This window comes from Periophthalmus magnuspinnatus, chromosome 21, assembly GCF_009829125.3.
Source record: "Periophthalmus magnuspinnatus isolate fPerMag1 chromosome 21, fPerMag1.2.pri, whole genome shotgun sequence".
Taxonomy (NCBI): Eukaryota; Metazoa; Chordata; class Actinopteri; order Gobiiformes; family Gobiidae; genus Periophthalmus; species Periophthalmus magnuspinnatus.
The window spans coordinates 21,334,831-21,353,927 of record NC_047146.1 but is presented as its reverse complement, the minus strand read 5'-3'; the positions used below and the strand labels follow the sequence as shown (position 1 = coordinate 21,353,927).

At 37.9% G+C, this 19,097-nt stretch overlaps 3 protein-coding genes across 3 annotated transcripts in view; all 3 read right to left on the bottom strand.

The window, feature by feature from the left end:
- Positions 1-1,447: 1,447 nt before the first annotated feature.
- On the bottom strand, positions 1,448-11,687 carry trim45 (tripartite motif containing 45). Its single transcript, XM_033987476.2, has 8 exons — positions 11,099-11,687; positions 9,522-9,810; positions 9,014-9,159; positions 8,357-8,670; positions 5,361-5,490; positions 3,426-3,540; positions 2,800-2,926; positions 1,448-1,698 (listed from the first exon to the last, which is right to left on the bottom strand). The coding sequence occupies exons 1-8, from the start codon at positions 11,518-11,520 to the stop codon at positions 1,544-1,546; spliced, it is 1,698 nt and encodes a 565-aa protein (XP_033843367.1). The 5' UTR covers positions 11,521-11,687; the 3' UTR covers positions 1,448-1,543.
- Positions 11,688-12,241: 554 nt separating this feature from the next.
- Positions 12,242-15,667, bottom strand: vtcn1 (V-set domain containing T cell activation inhibitor 1). The gene is made up of 5 exons (XM_033986478.2): positions 15,543-15,667; positions 15,083-15,147; positions 13,272-13,628; positions 12,443-12,694; positions 12,242-12,366 (listed from the first exon to the last, which is right to left on the bottom strand). The coding sequence occupies exons 1-5, from the start codon at positions 15,572-15,574 to the stop codon at positions 12,242-12,244; spliced, it is 831 nt and encodes a 276-aa protein (XP_033842369.1). The 5' UTR covers positions 15,575-15,667.
- A 1,084-nt stretch (positions 15,668-16,751) lies between these two features.
- Positions 16,752-19,097, bottom strand: part of itgav (integrin, alpha V) — a 37,131-nt gene continuing 34,785 nt past the window's right edge. Inside the window, exon 32 of the mRNA XM_033986914.2 lies at positions 16,752-18,832. Coding sequence (XP_033842805.1) covers positions 18,740-18,832 — 93 coding nt within the window. The 3' untranslated portion in view covers positions 16,752-18,739. The remainder of the gene's footprint in view (positions 18,833-19,097) is intronic.

The following is a 19,097-nucleotide window of genomic DNA, read 5'->3' as shown; positions in this document are numbered from 1 at the left end:
AGCTAGCCTTGGTCTGGACTACCTTAGCTACAGGGTTTTTACCTGCTGTGCTTGTTTTTGGGTTAACTCCAATAAATTGTTACTGCACATTGCTCAAACCTATTTAGTAAATGCATCACTTTGCATTCTTCAAATAATCTGTCTACAATGATTAACACACATTTAACCTGTTATGTTTAAGTTGCTCAAGTAATTTAAGATTTAGACTAATGTAATACTCTCAATGCTATTAAACCATCTAACCATCTGTTTAATCTTGCCGCTGTTAGCAGGGTCCCTCTATCACTAATGCAAATGACTTTCAGAAGAGCAGAGTCATCAAACATTCATGTTAACAGTCAATCTAAAAGCACTTACAATATGATTCCTGATTATGCAGTATTTATCAGCTGTCTCTCAGCTCAGTAAAGCCACCAATTGTAGTGATAGAGAAAAGCCTAATAACAGATAGGGTATGTTATTAGGCTGAAGGAGGAAAGTAGTTATGCATTGCCACCTGCTGGTTTGAAAAGGAATTATGTGAGCCAGATGTCTTGAAATTGCAGTACTGTATATAGTCAGTGATTTTAACGTTTGCTAAAATATGCTGTTTTGTGCATTGTAGATATCAACTTAGAAACTAGATGTTATGTTATTGATTCTGAAAGCTGAAATCAATAAAGTCCAAACTATGTTACCTCTGGATTCTATTATATTTACAATTCAAAATATTACAGAATATAGTAGTATGCAAAGGAATTTTAATGTGCTATGTTTCATAATTTGGGTGTGGAATACAGTCAGAAGTGGACAGTAAGACATTTTTTATCACAGTGTTGTGGAGTAGCACAATATAACATGTTCTATATAACAGGTATAAGAACACAGAAAAGAAAAATTAGAACAGTTTCAAGTTTGATGTAAACTTAGTACTACATATTGCTTATGCTAGTTTAAAATAAGTTACATCATTCAAAGGATGCCAAATATAAAATGATTTGGTCTTATAGTTTATATTTAAGTTGTAATTAGCAGAATTTTGTACAATGTACTATATGAAGCTGACAATATAAGTCAACTTTATATAGTATATTTTGATGGTAAAACATTGTAGTAGTTTTTAACATATTGTACATTCACTTTTCAGGTGGAGGATCTGCCACCTGCTTGACCTGAAATATTCCACAGTATGATATTACAGGTGTTTTTATTATTAAGAAATACAGAGGAAAAGCATACACAGATCTGACCTGTACCTTGGCCAGGTGTCTTCATACACTTGTCTTAATGAAGGTAAATAAGTTTAATACCATACTGCGGAACATTCTAACGGAAAGCAATCTCTATGGAAATTAGGGTAAACTGTGAAACTTTACATGTTTCCTTAATATATGTGTTGAGCACCATAAGAATTTTAATATATTACTGTACTTAGCTTCATCTAGTTGATAAAAAAAACTTCAGGCACTTAATTTGAAACAGTTAACAATATAGTAGGTCATGGTTGTTTTGCTCCTTTAGTGGTTTTGTTTCATCACCTTGACATTTACTGCCTGTTTTTCACTCAGAGCTCCACAGTTTTCAGGTGCCCACGGGCACAAACAGCAGTTAACACGCTCTCAGGTAAACACTCGGACTTCTGCACTGTACTGCCACAACATGACCAGTGTGGCTTCCCTGGGTGGCCCTTATGTCCATGTCCGCAACCTTTAAATCCCCCTGAAACACAAAAGACAATAGACATAATATTAAGTCATGACCATGTTATTAATTGCTAATAGTGTAAATGGCTGAATGATTAAAACCTACTGCATGGAATTGTCAAGATAACTGAAAATGTGTCTGCAGTATTAAATTACCATACCATTTTCCAGGCTATAAATTGCACTTTTTTGTCATAGTTTCTCCATAATTTCACATCTTCGTTATTGTCACACTGACAACCGCGCAAGGGCACTCTAGGCTTGTGTACCATTATGACAGCCATGTAGAAGACCGGTGCTGCATCTGCTTCCAGAGTTGGTGGAGTTGTTCAGAAGCGACACCGAGGAAGAAAAATTCTATAGATTTACTGATTTGGAGTGAGATCGAGTTTGGTAAACTTCTTACCTGTTTTTTTATGCTTTAGTTATATGATTAACTGTTAATATCTTATGTTAACATACCAGACACGTATTCAGTTTGTTGTCTTTGCTTCATGTAGCTGAATAAATACAAATGTGTTACGTTAGTGTGCTGTTCTGCTATTTAGCCTGTTGTTCTCTACTTTATTGTTGTTATTATGACTTGCCTTTAAAGATAAAATGTCTGTTCTTGGTCTTGGATTTTGTAAAATAAATTTCCCCAAAAAATGTGACTTATAGTCCAGTGTGACTTATATATGTTTTTTCTTCATTATTATGCATTTTGTCACCGGTGCGACTTAGTGTCCGGAAAATACAGTAATACAGTAAAATAAAGTAAATACAGTACAGTAATAAGTATTAAATACACACCATCCACTGTACATTCACACTTGCACATCCACCACATCAGAAATGCTAATAAACTAGGTCTAAACCTGAAACAAAATGTGAACTAAACTGGGACTAATGAAGAACCAGAACGGGACCAAACCAAGTTCATATCAGGACTAAAAAGGGCTCAGTGTAGTACCAAATAGCAACCACAGTAAACGCACCTTTAGTCTCATCGTTTCATTTCGAATGAAGCTGTTTGTTCTTCTGTTGTAATGCATCTTGCCTTCACAGTCTAACAGTGTGTTGTTGCTGATATTGCCTCACAGAGACTAGCAGCAGGTTCAGGTGTTGCGTGACAAACCTGGCATAGTTCCCGGGCAGCCACAGTGAGCCTCTTTGGACCCTCCGCTGGAGCAGAACGAACAGCAATGAAACGTCCCGCTGTGTCGCCGCAGCTTCCTCTTTATGTTCAGTGTGAATGGGGAGCCCTGTAAACATAGACAAGGGCCTGAATAGTGTTTAAATCAGCACATAAACAAGGATTTGAAGTTGGTCAAAAACTTGTAATTTGAAAATGTGCCAAAAAAGCTGTTAAAGCATATTAATTAAAGGGCGGATATGGAATCTGTAGCATTATTATAATTTTAAATTGTATTTGCAAAATCATAGTAACTACTAAAGATATAACAATAATAGTAAAATGTACACAGTTCATTCTGGGCCCAAGAACCCCATGACAGAGATATTTCTAATCTTAGTGAAATGTTCCTGATTAAAATAAATGTAAACATTTCATTATGAAAAGGTGTCTTGTTTTTTCTCAGACAATAAAATAATTGCATCTCATCTGCCCACTGAAATCCTGTGGTTAAAGTGATGCCTTTAGGTTGTACATCGCTGCAGGAAAGGTTAACATCATTTTGTTTGACATTACATGATGAAATGTCAAGCTATACAAATATTGGTACATGGAACATAATACAGTACCTTGACATGTTGTGTTTTTACACAGACCCACACAGAGTAAGGCCCAAACTCTTCAGGGGTGTACGAGATGCTGTAGGTCCCATCACTGTTGTCCACTACTGATGTCACAATTGTACTGGAAAAACAACCCCAATACACAATAGTAAGGGCACATTTTTACAAAACATTTAATTTAGTGTTTAATGCAGCAATGATACAGTGAAATAAATTCACAAACTAGGAATGTGCTTTGGTGAAATGGTGAGAAAAACAATCAATAATAACAGTAAAATATTTATTTATTTTACAACCCCAATTCAAATGAAATTAGGACACTGTGTAAAGTGAAAATACAGAATACAATGATTTTCAAATCCTTTTCAACTTATATTTAACTGAATAAACTACAAAAACATAATATTTCATGTTCAAACTGATAAACTTCTTTGTTTTAATGCAAATATTCACTCATTTTCAATTTGATGTCTGCAACACATAAAGCTGGGGCAGGGGCATGTCTACCACATGTTACATCACCTTTCCTTTTAACAACAATCAATAAGCGTTTGGGAATTGAGGACACAAAATGTTGAAGCTTTGCAGGAGGAGTCCTTTCCCATTCTTGCTGAATGTACAACTTCAGTTGCTCAGCAGTCCGGGGTCTACATTGTCGTATTTTGCTCTTCTTAATGCTCCACACATTTTCAATGGGAGACAGGTCTGGACTGCCCGGCAGGTCAGACTAGTACCCGCACTCTTTTACTAGGAAGCCACGCTGTTATAACACGTGTAGAATGTGGCTTGGCATTGTCTTGCTGAAATAAGCAGGAGTGTCCCTGCTTGGATGGCAGAATATGTTGCTCCAAAACCTGTATGTACCTTTCAGCATTAATGCTGCCTTCACAGATGTGCAAGTTACTCATGCCGTGGGCACTAACACACCCCCAGACCATCACAGATGCTTTTGAACTTTACGCTGATAACAATCCAAATGGAACTTTTCCTCTTTGGCCCGCACGACATCCATGATTTTCAAAAACTATTTGAAATGTGGACTCGTCCACAGCACACTTTTCAACTTTGCGTCAGTCCATCTCAGGTGAGCTCGGGCCCAGAAAATCCGTCAGCCTTTCTGGATGTTGTTGATATATGGCTTTGGCTTTGCAAGGTACAGTTTTAACTTGCATTTGGAGATGTAGCGATGAACTGTGTTAACTGACAAGTGTTTCCTGAAGTAATATTCTTTACACATTCATGTCTGTTTTTAATACAGTACCGCCTGAGGGATTGAAGGTCAAGGGCATTCAATGTTGCTTTTCGGCTTTGCCGCTTACGTGCAGACATTTCTCTAGATTCTCTGAATCTTTTGATGATATTATGGACCATAGATGATGAAATCCCTAAATTCCTTGCAATTGTACATTGAGAAACGTTGTTTTTAGATTGTTGGACTATTTGCTCACACAGTTCTTCACAAAGTGGATCTCGCCCCATTCTTGCTTGTGAATGACAGAGCCCTTTGGGGATGCTCCTTTTGTATCGAATCATGACACTCACCTGTTTCCAATTAACCTGTTCACCTGTGGAATGTTACAAACAGGTGTATTTTAAGCATTCCTCAACTTTCCCATTCTTTTGTTGCCCCTGTCCCAGCTTTACTGGAATGTGTTGCAGATGTGATTATACATTTTTTTTTACTAGATTATTAAATTGCACTTGTGGCACCAAAGTATCCAAACTATTATAAAGTTAAAAAACAAAAAAAAACTTTGAATATAAACACAAACCACACAGGGCTTTTCATAAATACTGTAATGCAATGCCAATGCAGTGAATATGTCGAAAAGACCCAGTATAGCTCAGAAATATAGATGCATTCCTCTCCGTCTCTCCTCCTTCTCTCTCACTCACACTTAAACACAAGGATGGAATTCTAATATTAAATATTTGACTCACCAGTTTCTCTTTTCTTTATGAGCAATGCTGACCACAACATGCTCTCCTCCTCGGGTCAGCTGGTCCCCTCCCGGGTCCCTGCAGACAAGTGTGAAGTGTCCAGACTGTCCCACACTACACTGCTGCAGTCCTGTCATAACATATTGAATAGATGTGCATGAGACAAGGAGGGATATGACCGTTTCTATACGATATTTTGGCTTAAAAGCAAATGGTAAAGGTGAATGGTCACAATTTTCCACTTTCTAGGCACTCATCAAGGAACCACTCATCCATTCACACACACATTCATACACCCATGTACGCAGACACTGGAGGAGAGGCTGAATCAGAGAACAAACACTCCAGAAACTGAGCTACTGTCGCCCAAAAGCAGCAGACTTTATTCGCAGTGTTATTCCTCTCAAACTCCCCACCTAGCATCTATAATAGACCAGGGGTTGTTAACCTTCTTGACCTTGGGGCTCAACATTTTTCTGTAAAAGTAACCTGGGGCCCAATCTCATGTTAAATGTATTATAGTCCTCTGATTTTGCAGCCCTCAAGAGGGTGCTGGCAGCCATCCTTTGGGCCTTGGCTGTACAGTTAAGAATCACTGAGTTAGAGCATTACATACATGCTGTACTTTTGATCTTTCTCTAGGCATATACACATTTCAACTCTAGATATTAATCAGCTTCAAGTATGTTCTAAAGCTAACACATCATTTCTGTTTTCATCCATGATTGATACTGTTTTGTATTTGTTTTTCGGCGTCTAATAGGTTTGAAAATAAATGATGCTGTTATGTTCAGCCTGTACCTCCCAGCAGCTGCGGGGTGGCCTGATTAGACACAGCAAGACTAATTACTTCCACTTGTTCAGAGGATTGTTTTTACTATTTCGATTAGCCTTGAGAAAATAAATCTGCTAATACTGAAACATTAATACAACTTCTTTGCTCCCAGACATCAGATTTCCGTCACTATTATGCAGTAATTATATGTGAATTTACAGTGTATTTTCTCAGCCTAGAAAGCAGCAGCTGCCTCCATTACTGACACAGCTGTTCCTCTTGTCACCTGTGCAATGGGCGAATAGTCTCCTTAACCCTTTCATAGCTCGCATACAGCGAAAAATAACAAAATATATGAAATATGAAAATGCTCAACTAAAAAATATGTGTGAAATTATGTTAAAAGGTAGAAATTAATTACAAATACGTTGTAAAGGAAAATATTTGGATGTCAGTGCCTCTTGTAAACATCTAATTTCTCAAATATATTCATAGAGTTTATTTGTAAAAACAGATAGGTGTCATTTGAAAAAAGTCACCAGAGGCTTGCAGTTTACTCTTTGTTTGTATGTGTGTGTGTGTAATGTATGTATATGTGTGTAGTCAAAATATTGTTCCATCCCTCCTTGATAAAATCCATTTGACATCCATGGATGGATAATACCTGTAGAAGATGATAACAAGTAATTTTTTTGGAAAATGGAGATTTTTTTTTTGCTGCTAAACTCTTTCCTTTGTCTTTACATAAGACAATACAAATATATGTATTCGAAGACACGGTTAAGTTCTGAAATAAATAAGGTCTGTGTATATGTGGTTTCAAAATATTCATTTGCACATTCTCACATTGTCTATCAGATCATAAATGCAAAGTCCAAACAGCTCAGTACTTGTATTAACACTTACTCCTGAATGTTGTTTTCTTAGGCAAACACTGTCTTTGTTCTTGAGAAAAGAATAAGAGCAAATACAGTATCTGTGAAAGCTTTTACAATATAAGACTTGTAAATAATCACCAGAACCATTGCCAACTAAAACACCAACATTATACATAAGAAACACCTTCAGATTTACTTTGTTCATATTAATTAAACATGCTTCTAGAAGAACTGAAGCTGATGTCTTTTCTGCCACATTCAAATTGAATATGTTCTTAATAACATTCTTAATCTACTGAGAAAACCGGATGAATATTCCTAACCTGACTATAGTCTTGTCCCTCTGTTGTGACTCTGGGATTTAAAATGTCCTGCTGCGACTTGTCACAGCCTCTTTGTGTGTGTTTAGGTGTAAACCGACAGGCCCCTGGGGCATTCCTTTTGCTCTAAAGGAATTTCTACATAACAATAGTCTTTAGCTCTTCATCTTTCAGCACTGTTCCTCCCCCTTCACAGTCTCACCAGCTGCACTGACTGAGTTCAGGCAGTGTGAGTACATGTACACAAGAGTCAACCCAGGATAACAGAGAAATTACAGTAAGGCCATTAACCAGGCCATTTCAGTGCTTCAATGTTTTGTCTCCTCTTTTATAGTCAGTCATCCAAACAGAGGGAGAGACTAAAGTGCTTCCACAGAAGACAAACATATGCTAAAGACACAGTTAAGACAAACACCATTCGAAGTAACTATCCTAAGCCTCAGTAACAAATAAGAAGAAAGAAAAAATGTTTGAAGAGGACTATAAAGATGCATTTTTGACATCTGGAACCTGCAAATTCTTTTATTGATTCCTAACCCCTTGTATCTTATGTGAGTAAGTGTGGTGCCATCGAGTAGAATCTCTTACTTACTTTGCTCCTCTTGTAATAGAAACAAACCAATACCTGCAATTCACATTAAAGGTCTTATATTATGCAAAATGAACTGTGAGCTTTTAGCCATGTTATAGTGTTGTTGGCTCATCAAAAACATATCTGGCATCCAGGGCTGAAATCATCCAAATGGTTCTAGTGAATGTGTATAAAGTTTAAAAACACAGTGGAGCACTTCCTGTATTACCACATGACATCACAAAGTGGAACTCAGCCTAAAGTTGCAGGATTTGTGACATGTGTGTGTGATTGAAACATAACAAAATTGTGGGTAAGTTTTTATTGAAAACATACCCACAGAAACATGAAATAATATGGGCCCTTTAATGTTTCCACTGTAAACTGTTGCCTTCCTGATAGAGTCATGACATAACCATAACTAACAATCTACAGAAAATTACTTTATTTACCTTCGCCCTCCACAATACACTTGCTGGGGTCGGCTGTCTTCCCATGGATTATTCCAACAACTGGATAACCGTTCACATCCCCTGCTGACTCGGAGGGCGAAAAGCAGATGTTGGCACCATCGTCCAGTCCTGGCGCAGACTGTGGATCGTAGCTGCTCTTAGACAGGCTGCTCAGTCTCTGCAGGGTCACTCCTTTAGCGCTGAGGATCTCTGCGTCTGAACCACAACTTAAAAGTCTCTCAGCAAACTCCACTCCACCTCGGACGTCCAGCAGAGCCTGGCGCAGCTGAGCCTTCTGTAACTGGAGCTGGTTTCTGGAAGAAGAGACAATGGGTGTTTTAGGAGCCCTTACCATGACTTATACGTGACTACTTATGATAAATTAACAGTTGTAATTCATCAAAAGGTTTTTAAGGAATTCAACAGGTGTTTTTCAGATTCTAAAACATGATTATGTCCTAATGCCAGAAGGGCAGCAAGTGTTTTCCCTATTAATTACATGATACTTTCATAAGTTCAGAACTCAAGAAGCCTTTTGCCCAGTTGACAGAATATTATTTTCTTTTGAAATTTCCATAAGCAATTAGTAATATAGTCATAAGATCACCTGTTATTCCATGCTATTGTATATGTAGGTTTTCTCTCACTGCTGTGTACCTGCGTTGTTTGTGTAGCTCCTCTAGGCGGCGCAGCAGAGACAGACAGTGAGCTTCTACAGCACTGGCATATCCCCGAGCAAACCCCCTCACCTCCTTTGCCACCTCCTCCACATGGGAAGTCAGGAGCTCCTGGGACTCATCCACCTTTACCAGGACACCATGAGAGAGAATATAGTAATGCTGAAGGTCAGGAGGATACCTATTTAGAATTTACAGCCAATTTCTTAATAGAAGGTGAGGGACATTGAAATACAGAAAGACGTAATGTTATATTTATCTAACATATAGCAAGAAAATTCAATATCAAACAGAGGATTAGCCACTGCAGCTATCCACAAAAACAGATAATGTGCAAAAGATTAACAACAAAATGTTTCAAAAAGTAAACCTAGTCAGTTAGTACCACACCTTGACTTGTTATATTTGTCAAAATTGGCTCAATTCTCACAAAACATCACCACTTACTAATACTGCAAGCTTCAAACCATCTTCATATTCTGAACTACCTTTTGAAGTGACTCCTCCAGGCGCTCCAGACGAGGACGCAGGTGCACCGAGACCAGTTCCCGGATGTGGTCTCCATGACGATCGATGACGTCACGTGTGGGACAGCAATGGTGGTCTCGGTGCAGAGTGGCAGCACACTCCAGACACACAGGCAGATCACAGGGCTCACAGAACAGGCGCAGCTCCTGTCCCGGGTGGAGGGAGCAGAGGACGGGACGACAGAGGCGACCACGGGACTTCAATTCATGGAGAGCCTGGACTGAGTGAGAGGCGGTCCGCTTCTGACGCCTGTGCAACGGAGAGGAGATTGGTTTAGATCAGTCTGGACCATGCTGTACCATGTATGTTCAAGTAAAATTTGCCCTAAAACCAAAAACATGGCATGGTATGGTCTGCTTTTATTTGGACAGGGACAGTGCACGACATTACACTGACCTTAAAAAACAGGAAAGATGTATGGTGCCACGTTAATGCAAAAATACAAATTTCCACCTGTAGTCCCTGGACAGGCTGATGTTAAGTAAGAGTAACAGTTTGGTGTAGGTGGGTGAAAGGCTTGTAAACATACATCTAATACAACACATCTCGCCCCTCAAGTATGCCATTTCTAAAAACATCCATTCACACACGCACATACACAACCATACCAGTTTATTCACACACACACAATCACTCAATTTCAGATATACAAATCCTCTTTCTTTCATACACATTCACTAATGGGTCCAAACTTGGTTTGATATTAGCCATTTCTCTGTCACATGTGCTAACTTTTGAAAACTTGTGCATATTATATTGGCTTCATCTAATCCACTGACTCATAGCAACATTTCATAATAATGTACTGAATTAGTACTTCCTGACTGAAATATGTTTATTCTGCACTCTTCTTCTCTTTTAATGTAAATGTTTTGATGACTATTTGTGATTATTTATGTTTTGACATGTTGTATTGTAAGGGAGGAGCTCAGAGTAGAGCCGCTGCTCCTACACGTCAAGAGGAGCAAGCTGAGGTTACTCGGGCATCTGCTCAGGATGCCTCCTGGACGACTGCCTAGGGAGGTGTTCCGTGCATGTCCCACCAGGACGAGCGCGTTGGAGGGACTATGTCTCTAGCTGGCCTGGGAATGCCTTGGGGTCCCACCGGAGGAGCTGGAGGACGTGTCTGCGGTGAGGGAAGTCTGGGAATCCCTGCTTAGGCTGCTGCCAACGCGACCCAGCTCCGGATAAGCGGGAGAAAATGGATGGATGGATGTTGTATTGTGATTGTAATGTCTTTGTTATTCTGTAAAGTACTTTGAATTACCTTGTGTGGATTCTGCTATGCAAATAAACTTGCCTTGCCCACCAATTGAGTTGTTTCATAGAGATCTAAACTATATGCTATATAGAAAAAACAGAAACCAAATTTGGCTATGAGTTATGGCAAGTTAAGTTTATAAAAAGGCCACAAACCTTTATTACACTTTTATTAGAAAGCAAACAGACATAACTTTGTCCAGAACAGATATTCACTCAAGTAAATGTCTGTGCGTGAATGTTACCTGTGCATTAATAGTGAAAACCGTGCATTTACCTATGAGCCTGGCAGCAGAACTCGCACAGGTTGATGGCGCAAATCTCGCAGCGGCTCTCGGCTGCGCCCTCCCCGCAGAGGTCACAGGGCAGCGGGCCGTCTGTCACCAGCATCTCCAAAAACACCTCATCCAGAGCCAGGTGGTCTGTGCTCAGCCCGCTCGGTCCCGCAGTCGGCAGATCCACTTCGGAGTCACAGTCCGGACAGAGAACAGTGACAGAGGAGGAGGGGGAGCGCGAGAACGGCTCCAGCTGAGAGATACAGTCCGAGCAGAAGGTATGGAGACATGGTAAGAGTTTGGGCTCTCGAAACAGGCGCTTGCACACATTACACACCGCCCTCGCGTTTACACTTGCCCCGTTTTGTGCGTTTTCTGAGTTTATAGCGATTTGACCCACGTTTTCTTCTTCTTCTTTAGACATTGCACTGCTCTTTTCAAGTAAGTTCCACGCGACCAAAAATCCAGGCGAAACCAAGAATGCTCCACTTCACAAAACTCCACGAAATAAAGACAGGATTAAAAGTTTATTATCGTTGCACTGTTTTTTTTACTTGTGCGTAAAAACTAACTCAATGTTTAAATTCCTGTGGTCACTCACGAGCTCTTTCACGCAGAAGTAGGTAGAGTTGATGGGACATTTGACACCCCTCTCAGTGTGTAACCAATGGGAGCTTCTGGAGGCCCGCGTGGGGTGGTCTTACTATCACTACGCCCTCTAGTGGCAGCGTTATAGACTGCAGCAATATCACAGAATTAAAAACAAAGGCTTTTTCACAACATCAAATTTATAATCAAATACAAACTGAGAATTAGAGAACACATGTTTTTATTACATTGAACAAAAGTGTTTATGGTGGCAACACTTATTTTATTTTTCCTTCACAACCGAAAAGAAATAACTAAGGTCGCAAGATAACTTAATTGGTAATTGTCATAAAATAAATATATAAATAACTTAAATACAATTATAAAAATATCATCATTGGCATAACTAAATGTTCTCAAATTCATTGAACAAAGATGTTATTGGGTTATCTATATTAAAAAATAAAATAAAATAACTGTTATCTGTCACTCCTTAGTAGCATTGATCAGATGGATCAAACAGAACTTTCTTAAAGGAGACAAAGTCATTAAAGCTCTTATGAGAGGCAGGCCAGGCCAATGTATAAAACAGTGATGATGGAGGTGAATTGTGTAGATGAGATCAGTGATGAGGACGCCTTGTTGGTGTTGTACAGGTAAGTTTGCTGCGTAACCCCAGAGCCTGAAAATATAAAAATGCAATTAAAACAATGAGCGGAGAAAATCAACAACAACATCTACGAGGCCGTATTAAGTACCTGTTACAGTTGCTTGTGAAACTGAGATCTTCAAGTCATTCTCAATCCTCAAAATGTAAGTATTGCTCATGTTTATGGGTGATAGTACTGTATCCACAGTGTATACACCAGCACTGTTTGAGTTCAGGCTGGTGTTCCCATGTAGAACAGTTCCATTCAGGTTGGTCCAGGTCACACTGGGTTTAGGAAACCAGCGCTCTGCCACAGCTGTCAAAGTGCTGTTCGATAATGTGAAAGATGGTGCTGAAAAGGCTGGAAGAAACACAAATCCATATCTGTTTGGATTAGAACAGGAAAAGGGGAAAAAAGTTTATGGAAGGACAAAATTGATCATTGGAACTTTGGAATTGATCATGTTTTAGGGTAAATATGGCAAAATATCCATGTGTATTTATCTCTAACCAACCAGAAGGTTAAAATGTCCCGAAGTAAGTAATACAATAAGATACGAACCAATGTCCCTTCTCTTTTTTGCCACCTACTGTTTTCAAATCACTATTCTATTTGCTTTACAATTGGTGAATTATTCATTCAACCCTCATTCTTAGTATCAATATTGGAATGTATAATATATAAATAAAGGATTGGTGTTTTTAACATTAAAGGCGCAGTATGCAATTTTTCTGGAGGAGAGTACATCATCTGCTTGTCTCCATGGAGATGATATTGCTTTGCTTAGAATGTTCCACAGCATGGCCCCAAACAGATTTATTGTATTTATTAAAAACATGCATTCTGACTATGAACAGAAGAGGGTCAGCTATATTTATCATACATTTATATATCAGAAAAGTTACACAGTGCACCTTTAAAGACTAATCCTTCATACCTCCAGCTCGTAGGTCTACAGTGACTGCCCCTCCTCCGGCGCTGCTGCTAACTGTGCAGGTGTACTTCCCCTGGTCCTGGCTCCTCACCGTGGACAGTAGCAGCGAGGTGTTCCCTGTCAGCAGGTCGACTGAGGAAACCGTGGCCCTGCCTTTGAACTGTGGGCTCTGGTTCTCGAGATCCACAGCTCCATTCTTAAACTGATAGACCACCCCAGGCACCTCACTCTTCGTCCAGGTCACAGACATCTGGGACAGTGGCATGGTTTTGATTATCTGTTGGTAGCAGCTAAGGAGTTGGTTTTTGCCCAAATTGGCAACAGGAGCTTTGTCGAGGCTGAGCACAGATGAATGTTTCCCTATAGAGCAGTGGAATAAATATTATAATACTTTTATACTGAAAGGAATATGATACAAAAGATTCAGTACCTACTTAAGAAGTTCAAGAGATTAACCCCAGCTACAAGGTTCAGTTCAGATTTTTAAGTGATTGTGACTATACAGTGTATTGTCGGCGACCTTGAGAGCCTTGAAAGGCGCCTAACAAATAAAATGTATTATTATTATTATTATTATTATTATTATTATTATTATTATTATTATTATTGTGTATTAATTTTTGTCTACTCCTGAGCTAAATATCTCAGTCTTGAGACTTTACCATTGCAAGATATGGCAAACTATTTACATAGTTCAATCACCAGGGCTTATAGAAAACCAAATTTTAAGTTGGGCCCTGCATGGATGAGACACTGGGACAAAGCCTAATAGATGTTTCTGCTCTACTAACATAGGTTGAGAGAGTACTGTTATACTGAGCTTATTCTGTCCCACCCACTTTTGTCTTTAAATGCAACTAAACTGCGCTTTCTTGTCGTGGCACCTCCGGTTAAGCAGGAATTGCATTAATTTCAATGGAGAATTTGAGAAAAAAAAAATTCAGCTAAAATCTGATATAAAGTTTGTTGATTTGTGTAAAACATTCCATGTTCATGTGCACTTACAAGTCAACACTGCACCGATTCTCTGGGAGGTTTTAAAACGGCTCTGTAGTCCCTATAGAACTTATTTTATGTTGCACTTTATCACCAAAATAAGTTCCTAGTTTGTGAACTGTGTTCACAAACAATGGCAATAAAAGGATTCTAATTCCGATTCTGATTTCCTGCCAAGATCGGCAGCCACATGCAAAATGATACAACCTGAATGCCCATGGCAAGTGCTGGAATAAGGTGAATACCATAAAGACAAGGGGAATATTTTGATGTTCTGAATTTATATATAATGCAAAACAAATAACAAGAACAACTTACAAAACAACACAGCTGTTTACAATGTGTCATTTTCATAATCCATTGGAAAATTAATTCATAAAAAGTATAAAAACTTTGTGACTAAATGTTTATGGAATTCATTTTCAGCTCTTTAAAAACATTAGATAATGAGATTGGACAACAAATATTAGACATCAAAGTTCAAACTGTAAAACCAAAACATGCAAAACAGGAGAGATAACACCCTGTCTGACTAAACAACACTTAAAACAATGATGACATTAGACAACTTAATAATATGTAATAAATCCTGCTTGAATGAAAAGGTTTAACAAAGTACAAGTTCAATATTAGGATAGGATGATAATTACATTTTACTTTCATAAAGTCAGGTGATAAATTTGTTCGTATATGCCTGACGTTTAAGCCAGTAAGTATCGTCTTTGAGTAAATGGTCTCAATGTCAAAACAGACAAATCAGAAAGTCTTTTTTATTATCCTGCAAAAAATTGTAACTTTAAACCTTAAAAGGACCTTACCAGCGAAAGCAGAAGCCAAAATAATGATGATAATCGCAGATAATACGATGATCAGGATCACCATGCTGCACAGAGGACAAGACAAACACCTGAACATGTGACTGTCATGGGTGGAAATAGAACAGAATTATCTTCAGCAGTGCAAACCTGACCATTTTAAATGTAATGGAATTTGGTCTAATACTAAGTAAAAGGCTCGTGAACTACCCTGGTATAATACGACATGTATTATGTCAAGAACCAAACATAATAACAATAATTTAAACTTACCTATTTTAGAACAAATATCATCTTATTAACATGTGCAAACTATCAGATCGTATGTGTTCCCTCAAAATATTAAGAAACCCAAAGTTGTTTTTTTTACTTATGCAAGCTGAACCATTTAATTCAACAAAAAACCTTGGAAATATGTTTCAAAAGTCAGAACTTATAGATGATGTCTTCTCAGTGCACCTACCTGTAGCCGATGATCGTCTTTAAAGACGCCATCTCTCCAGCCCAAAAGATGAGGATGCACCAAGTATCTGTTTGGCTATAACAACATTGTATTCCCTTGAATGATTACACTAATGCTATGATATTTCCCCCACACGCGCTCTGTCTCAGCCATGTTCAAACTAACTTCACTAACTATGCCTCCTTTTCAACACAACCCCAAGAGTAAACATTGCCATAAGGTGTGTGTGTTTCACTGTTCTTTGAAAGGTGTGTCTTTTGAGCTTTTAAATGATTCTCTGACATTTAAAAGGGCAAGGTGCTGAAAGTCATTATGTGGAACTTGATGCTGATAAGATCACATACTGGTTACGTACGTTTGTCATCCTTTGAAGTGTAGTTACACAGCAAATACACGCTATTATATTACTATTTTGTTATATGGCAGTGGTCCTGAAAATGTAGCACCATTGGAGTTACAATTGCAAGGTCTTCTGTAAGTCTAACTTTGTTTAAATGTATTCAAAATGGATTTTAATGTTTAAATGTTTCTGAATGTTCCTGACCTCATCTCTCTCCTGGGCCCTATGTCCTGGTGGGTGGAGGTTTGATGTCCTCTCCTCTGGGCCATGTTGTGGTGGAGGTTTTATGTCTCTGCCTCTTGTCTGTGTAATTCCTCAGTTGTTCAGGTCTGATCCATAATAAAAACCAATAGTAAAATCTGTTGAGCTACACCGAAAGTGGGACTCAGAGGACTGGGCCCTTCAGATCTGCACAGCCCTGACAACTAGTGTAATTTGGAAGATCTGGCTCTACCCCCCTTAGAGTGAAATGTGGAGACATTCAACTCCTGGCAGATAGTGATGGAAATTTAGATATGAGAATTAAGTTGAATGATTGTTTCCAAGTTCAAAGGTAGTATAATGCCGCAATAATTCACAGTGGGACCCAGTTTGGTCCTGGTTTGTCCTAAATTTGAATGATTGGGCTCGGTCCCATTCTAATCTTGGTTTAGTCCTGGTCTAGTCCAGGTTTAGCTCTGGACTATATACTCTGAATTTTGATCTGGTGATTGTGCAAGTGTGAACACGCGTAATGACCTGGACTTGGACAACATGATTGTGACTCTGACTCAAAAGATCTTGACCCTTATCCTTTGTTCTTATTTGGTCTGTTTATTCAGCACCAGTCAGAACTGTGTAAAATTAGCATGAGAGAAATGTGCAAAAAACACAATATGAACAAACCAGTTTATTTCAACTCCAATGTTACAGGTCTATAATAATAAAATGAAATCTGTCCATACATACATTGTTTTAGGTTATAAAATGAACTCCAAATTTAGATTTTTTTATGAATAGGGTTGGCTATAAAGTTATGGTATTTTTAGATTACTATCCATATGTCCATTGCAATAAACCAATTCAAAGTAAAAAATTTGAATTGGTGAACCCAATATGGGCAAATTTACAGCTATATTTCTGTGTCCACACTCATTCATTTTAGTACAATGCAATTCTGATAATGTATTTTTGTGTACAGCCAAACATACTAAAGAAGGGTACATCAGTGCAAAGGAAAATACTATTACTGTTTTTTTAATAAACTTTTTTGAAATAGATTGGACCCACACACATGTAAATATTAAACGGAAAATGAAAAAAAATAATTATAAGTAACATAATAAAAATATTGTTCCCCCATAAAACAAAAAACAAGTTGTCAAATAAAAAGTACTTTTGAAATAGAAGTGACACATTAATTCTGGTTTATCAACAAACAAAAAAAATATAAAAAAAAAATAAAAATTAAAAAAAGAGGGAAAAAAAACTTAAAGTAAGTCTGCATGGAGTAGAAATCATAATTTTAAATACAGTAGATATTTGTCAGCACAATCCCACTTTGGAAAAGTAGACAGAAGGTAGGATAGTCCTGTACTGCTTCTTTAGTTCTGTTAAATGATGTTTTTTGACCTGGTTTAAACCTGATTTAATCTTCAGTCATATATTTGCTATCAAAGGATAACTGAGAAGAGTTGCCGTGGTCCTGGTCCTGGCTTAGTCCTGCTTTGGATCTGATCAAGTCTTGGTTTATAACTGGTTTTGGAGGTTTATTGTTAGGTTGTTTGAGAGGAAAGAAGTTGATTCTTGTTCCTTTTTTTTGTCTACAACTCCATGCAGACAATTTTGCACATTATATTTTGGCACTGGGAGTGTTGGTAGAAATAAATCTGTTAATATACAGTTTTGAGATTCGCAGAAACTAGCTTGGCACTGCTAATAATATTTGCTCTAATAAACATTTTGTATATTGCTATATGTCATGATTAACAAAAATATTTTCTACATTTAAATTGGCTCTAGATAACATTACAAACTTAAGAATAAAATAATAAAAAAGATCAGTACACCTCAAGCCCACCCCCTAATCTCATGTAGTTATAACTATTATTAACAGCAGTTTAGGACTTTCAGAGCAACAATTTGTAGTTTGCGAATTGTGCAAAAATTACCTTAAATCTTGTATTTACAATAAATATTAATTGGCAAAACACTCTTGGCTGTACAAAATCTACTTTTCTCATGATCTAAAATTTTCTAAAAGTTAAATGTGCTTTAGTGAATGTAATTTCAAATAAACCTGTATTTTAAGAGCTGCAACAAATGCCAATTTAGCAATCAACTAAAACGTTACGGAACATTTTCTTTTTAGAATAAAATGTAAACCAGAGGCAAAAAATAAAAAGGCGTCATGGAAGAAAATATTTCAAAATCTCAAACATTCAAATTTGTATATTTTTTCCTGATTTAATTACATTACAGACTGTGGGTTTTCTCGCTCATGGCATGCATGTTTTTTATGTAAGCTATTTACCAATAACTATTAAGTTGTTGCAGCCTTGATTGAAGACATAATTTAAAAATTCTCTCTTTTTCATAAGGCAACAGAACAGTATATGGTATGTAGAATGGGTATGGCATTGGCAAGTAAAATACTGAGGTGCGGATATCAGGTTATTTCACTATTCAGTTACCAAATGGTTTAAGTGGTTAATACTTAGCAGGGAAAATTTGAAAAAATAAAAAGTTGTGCAGACACGTCAGTGGCATTGAAAACCTTTTAAGAATCTGTCCATACCATACCCATGCCATACCGTGCCATATAGGGCTGAAACATGCCAAAACCGTACCACTCCGCTCAGTGCAAACCTAAAGTCCATTAACCATCCATGTTCCCATTCTCCTCTGGCTGCAGCTGCTCCTTCTCTGCACAGTCGTCCTGAGGGGGGCGCACTCGCTTAAAGAATCCCAACTACAAGAGGAAAAACAATAGTTATAACTAATTTTGTTATTGAATAGAGTTTTATGTCATAATCTCAGAAGGAGGGCAGAGGCCTATGTAATTCTATGAAAGATTTACTGTTTTTGAAAGAAAGATTTCAAACTTATGATCCACAAATGTTGAGCCCTGTCATTATTTGGGATTGGCTCCACAAAATTAAACATATTAATCTTAAGTCCTTCTACAATCTTGCCTGATTAAATATTGTTACCGCTTATTTTACTTTATTTCATCT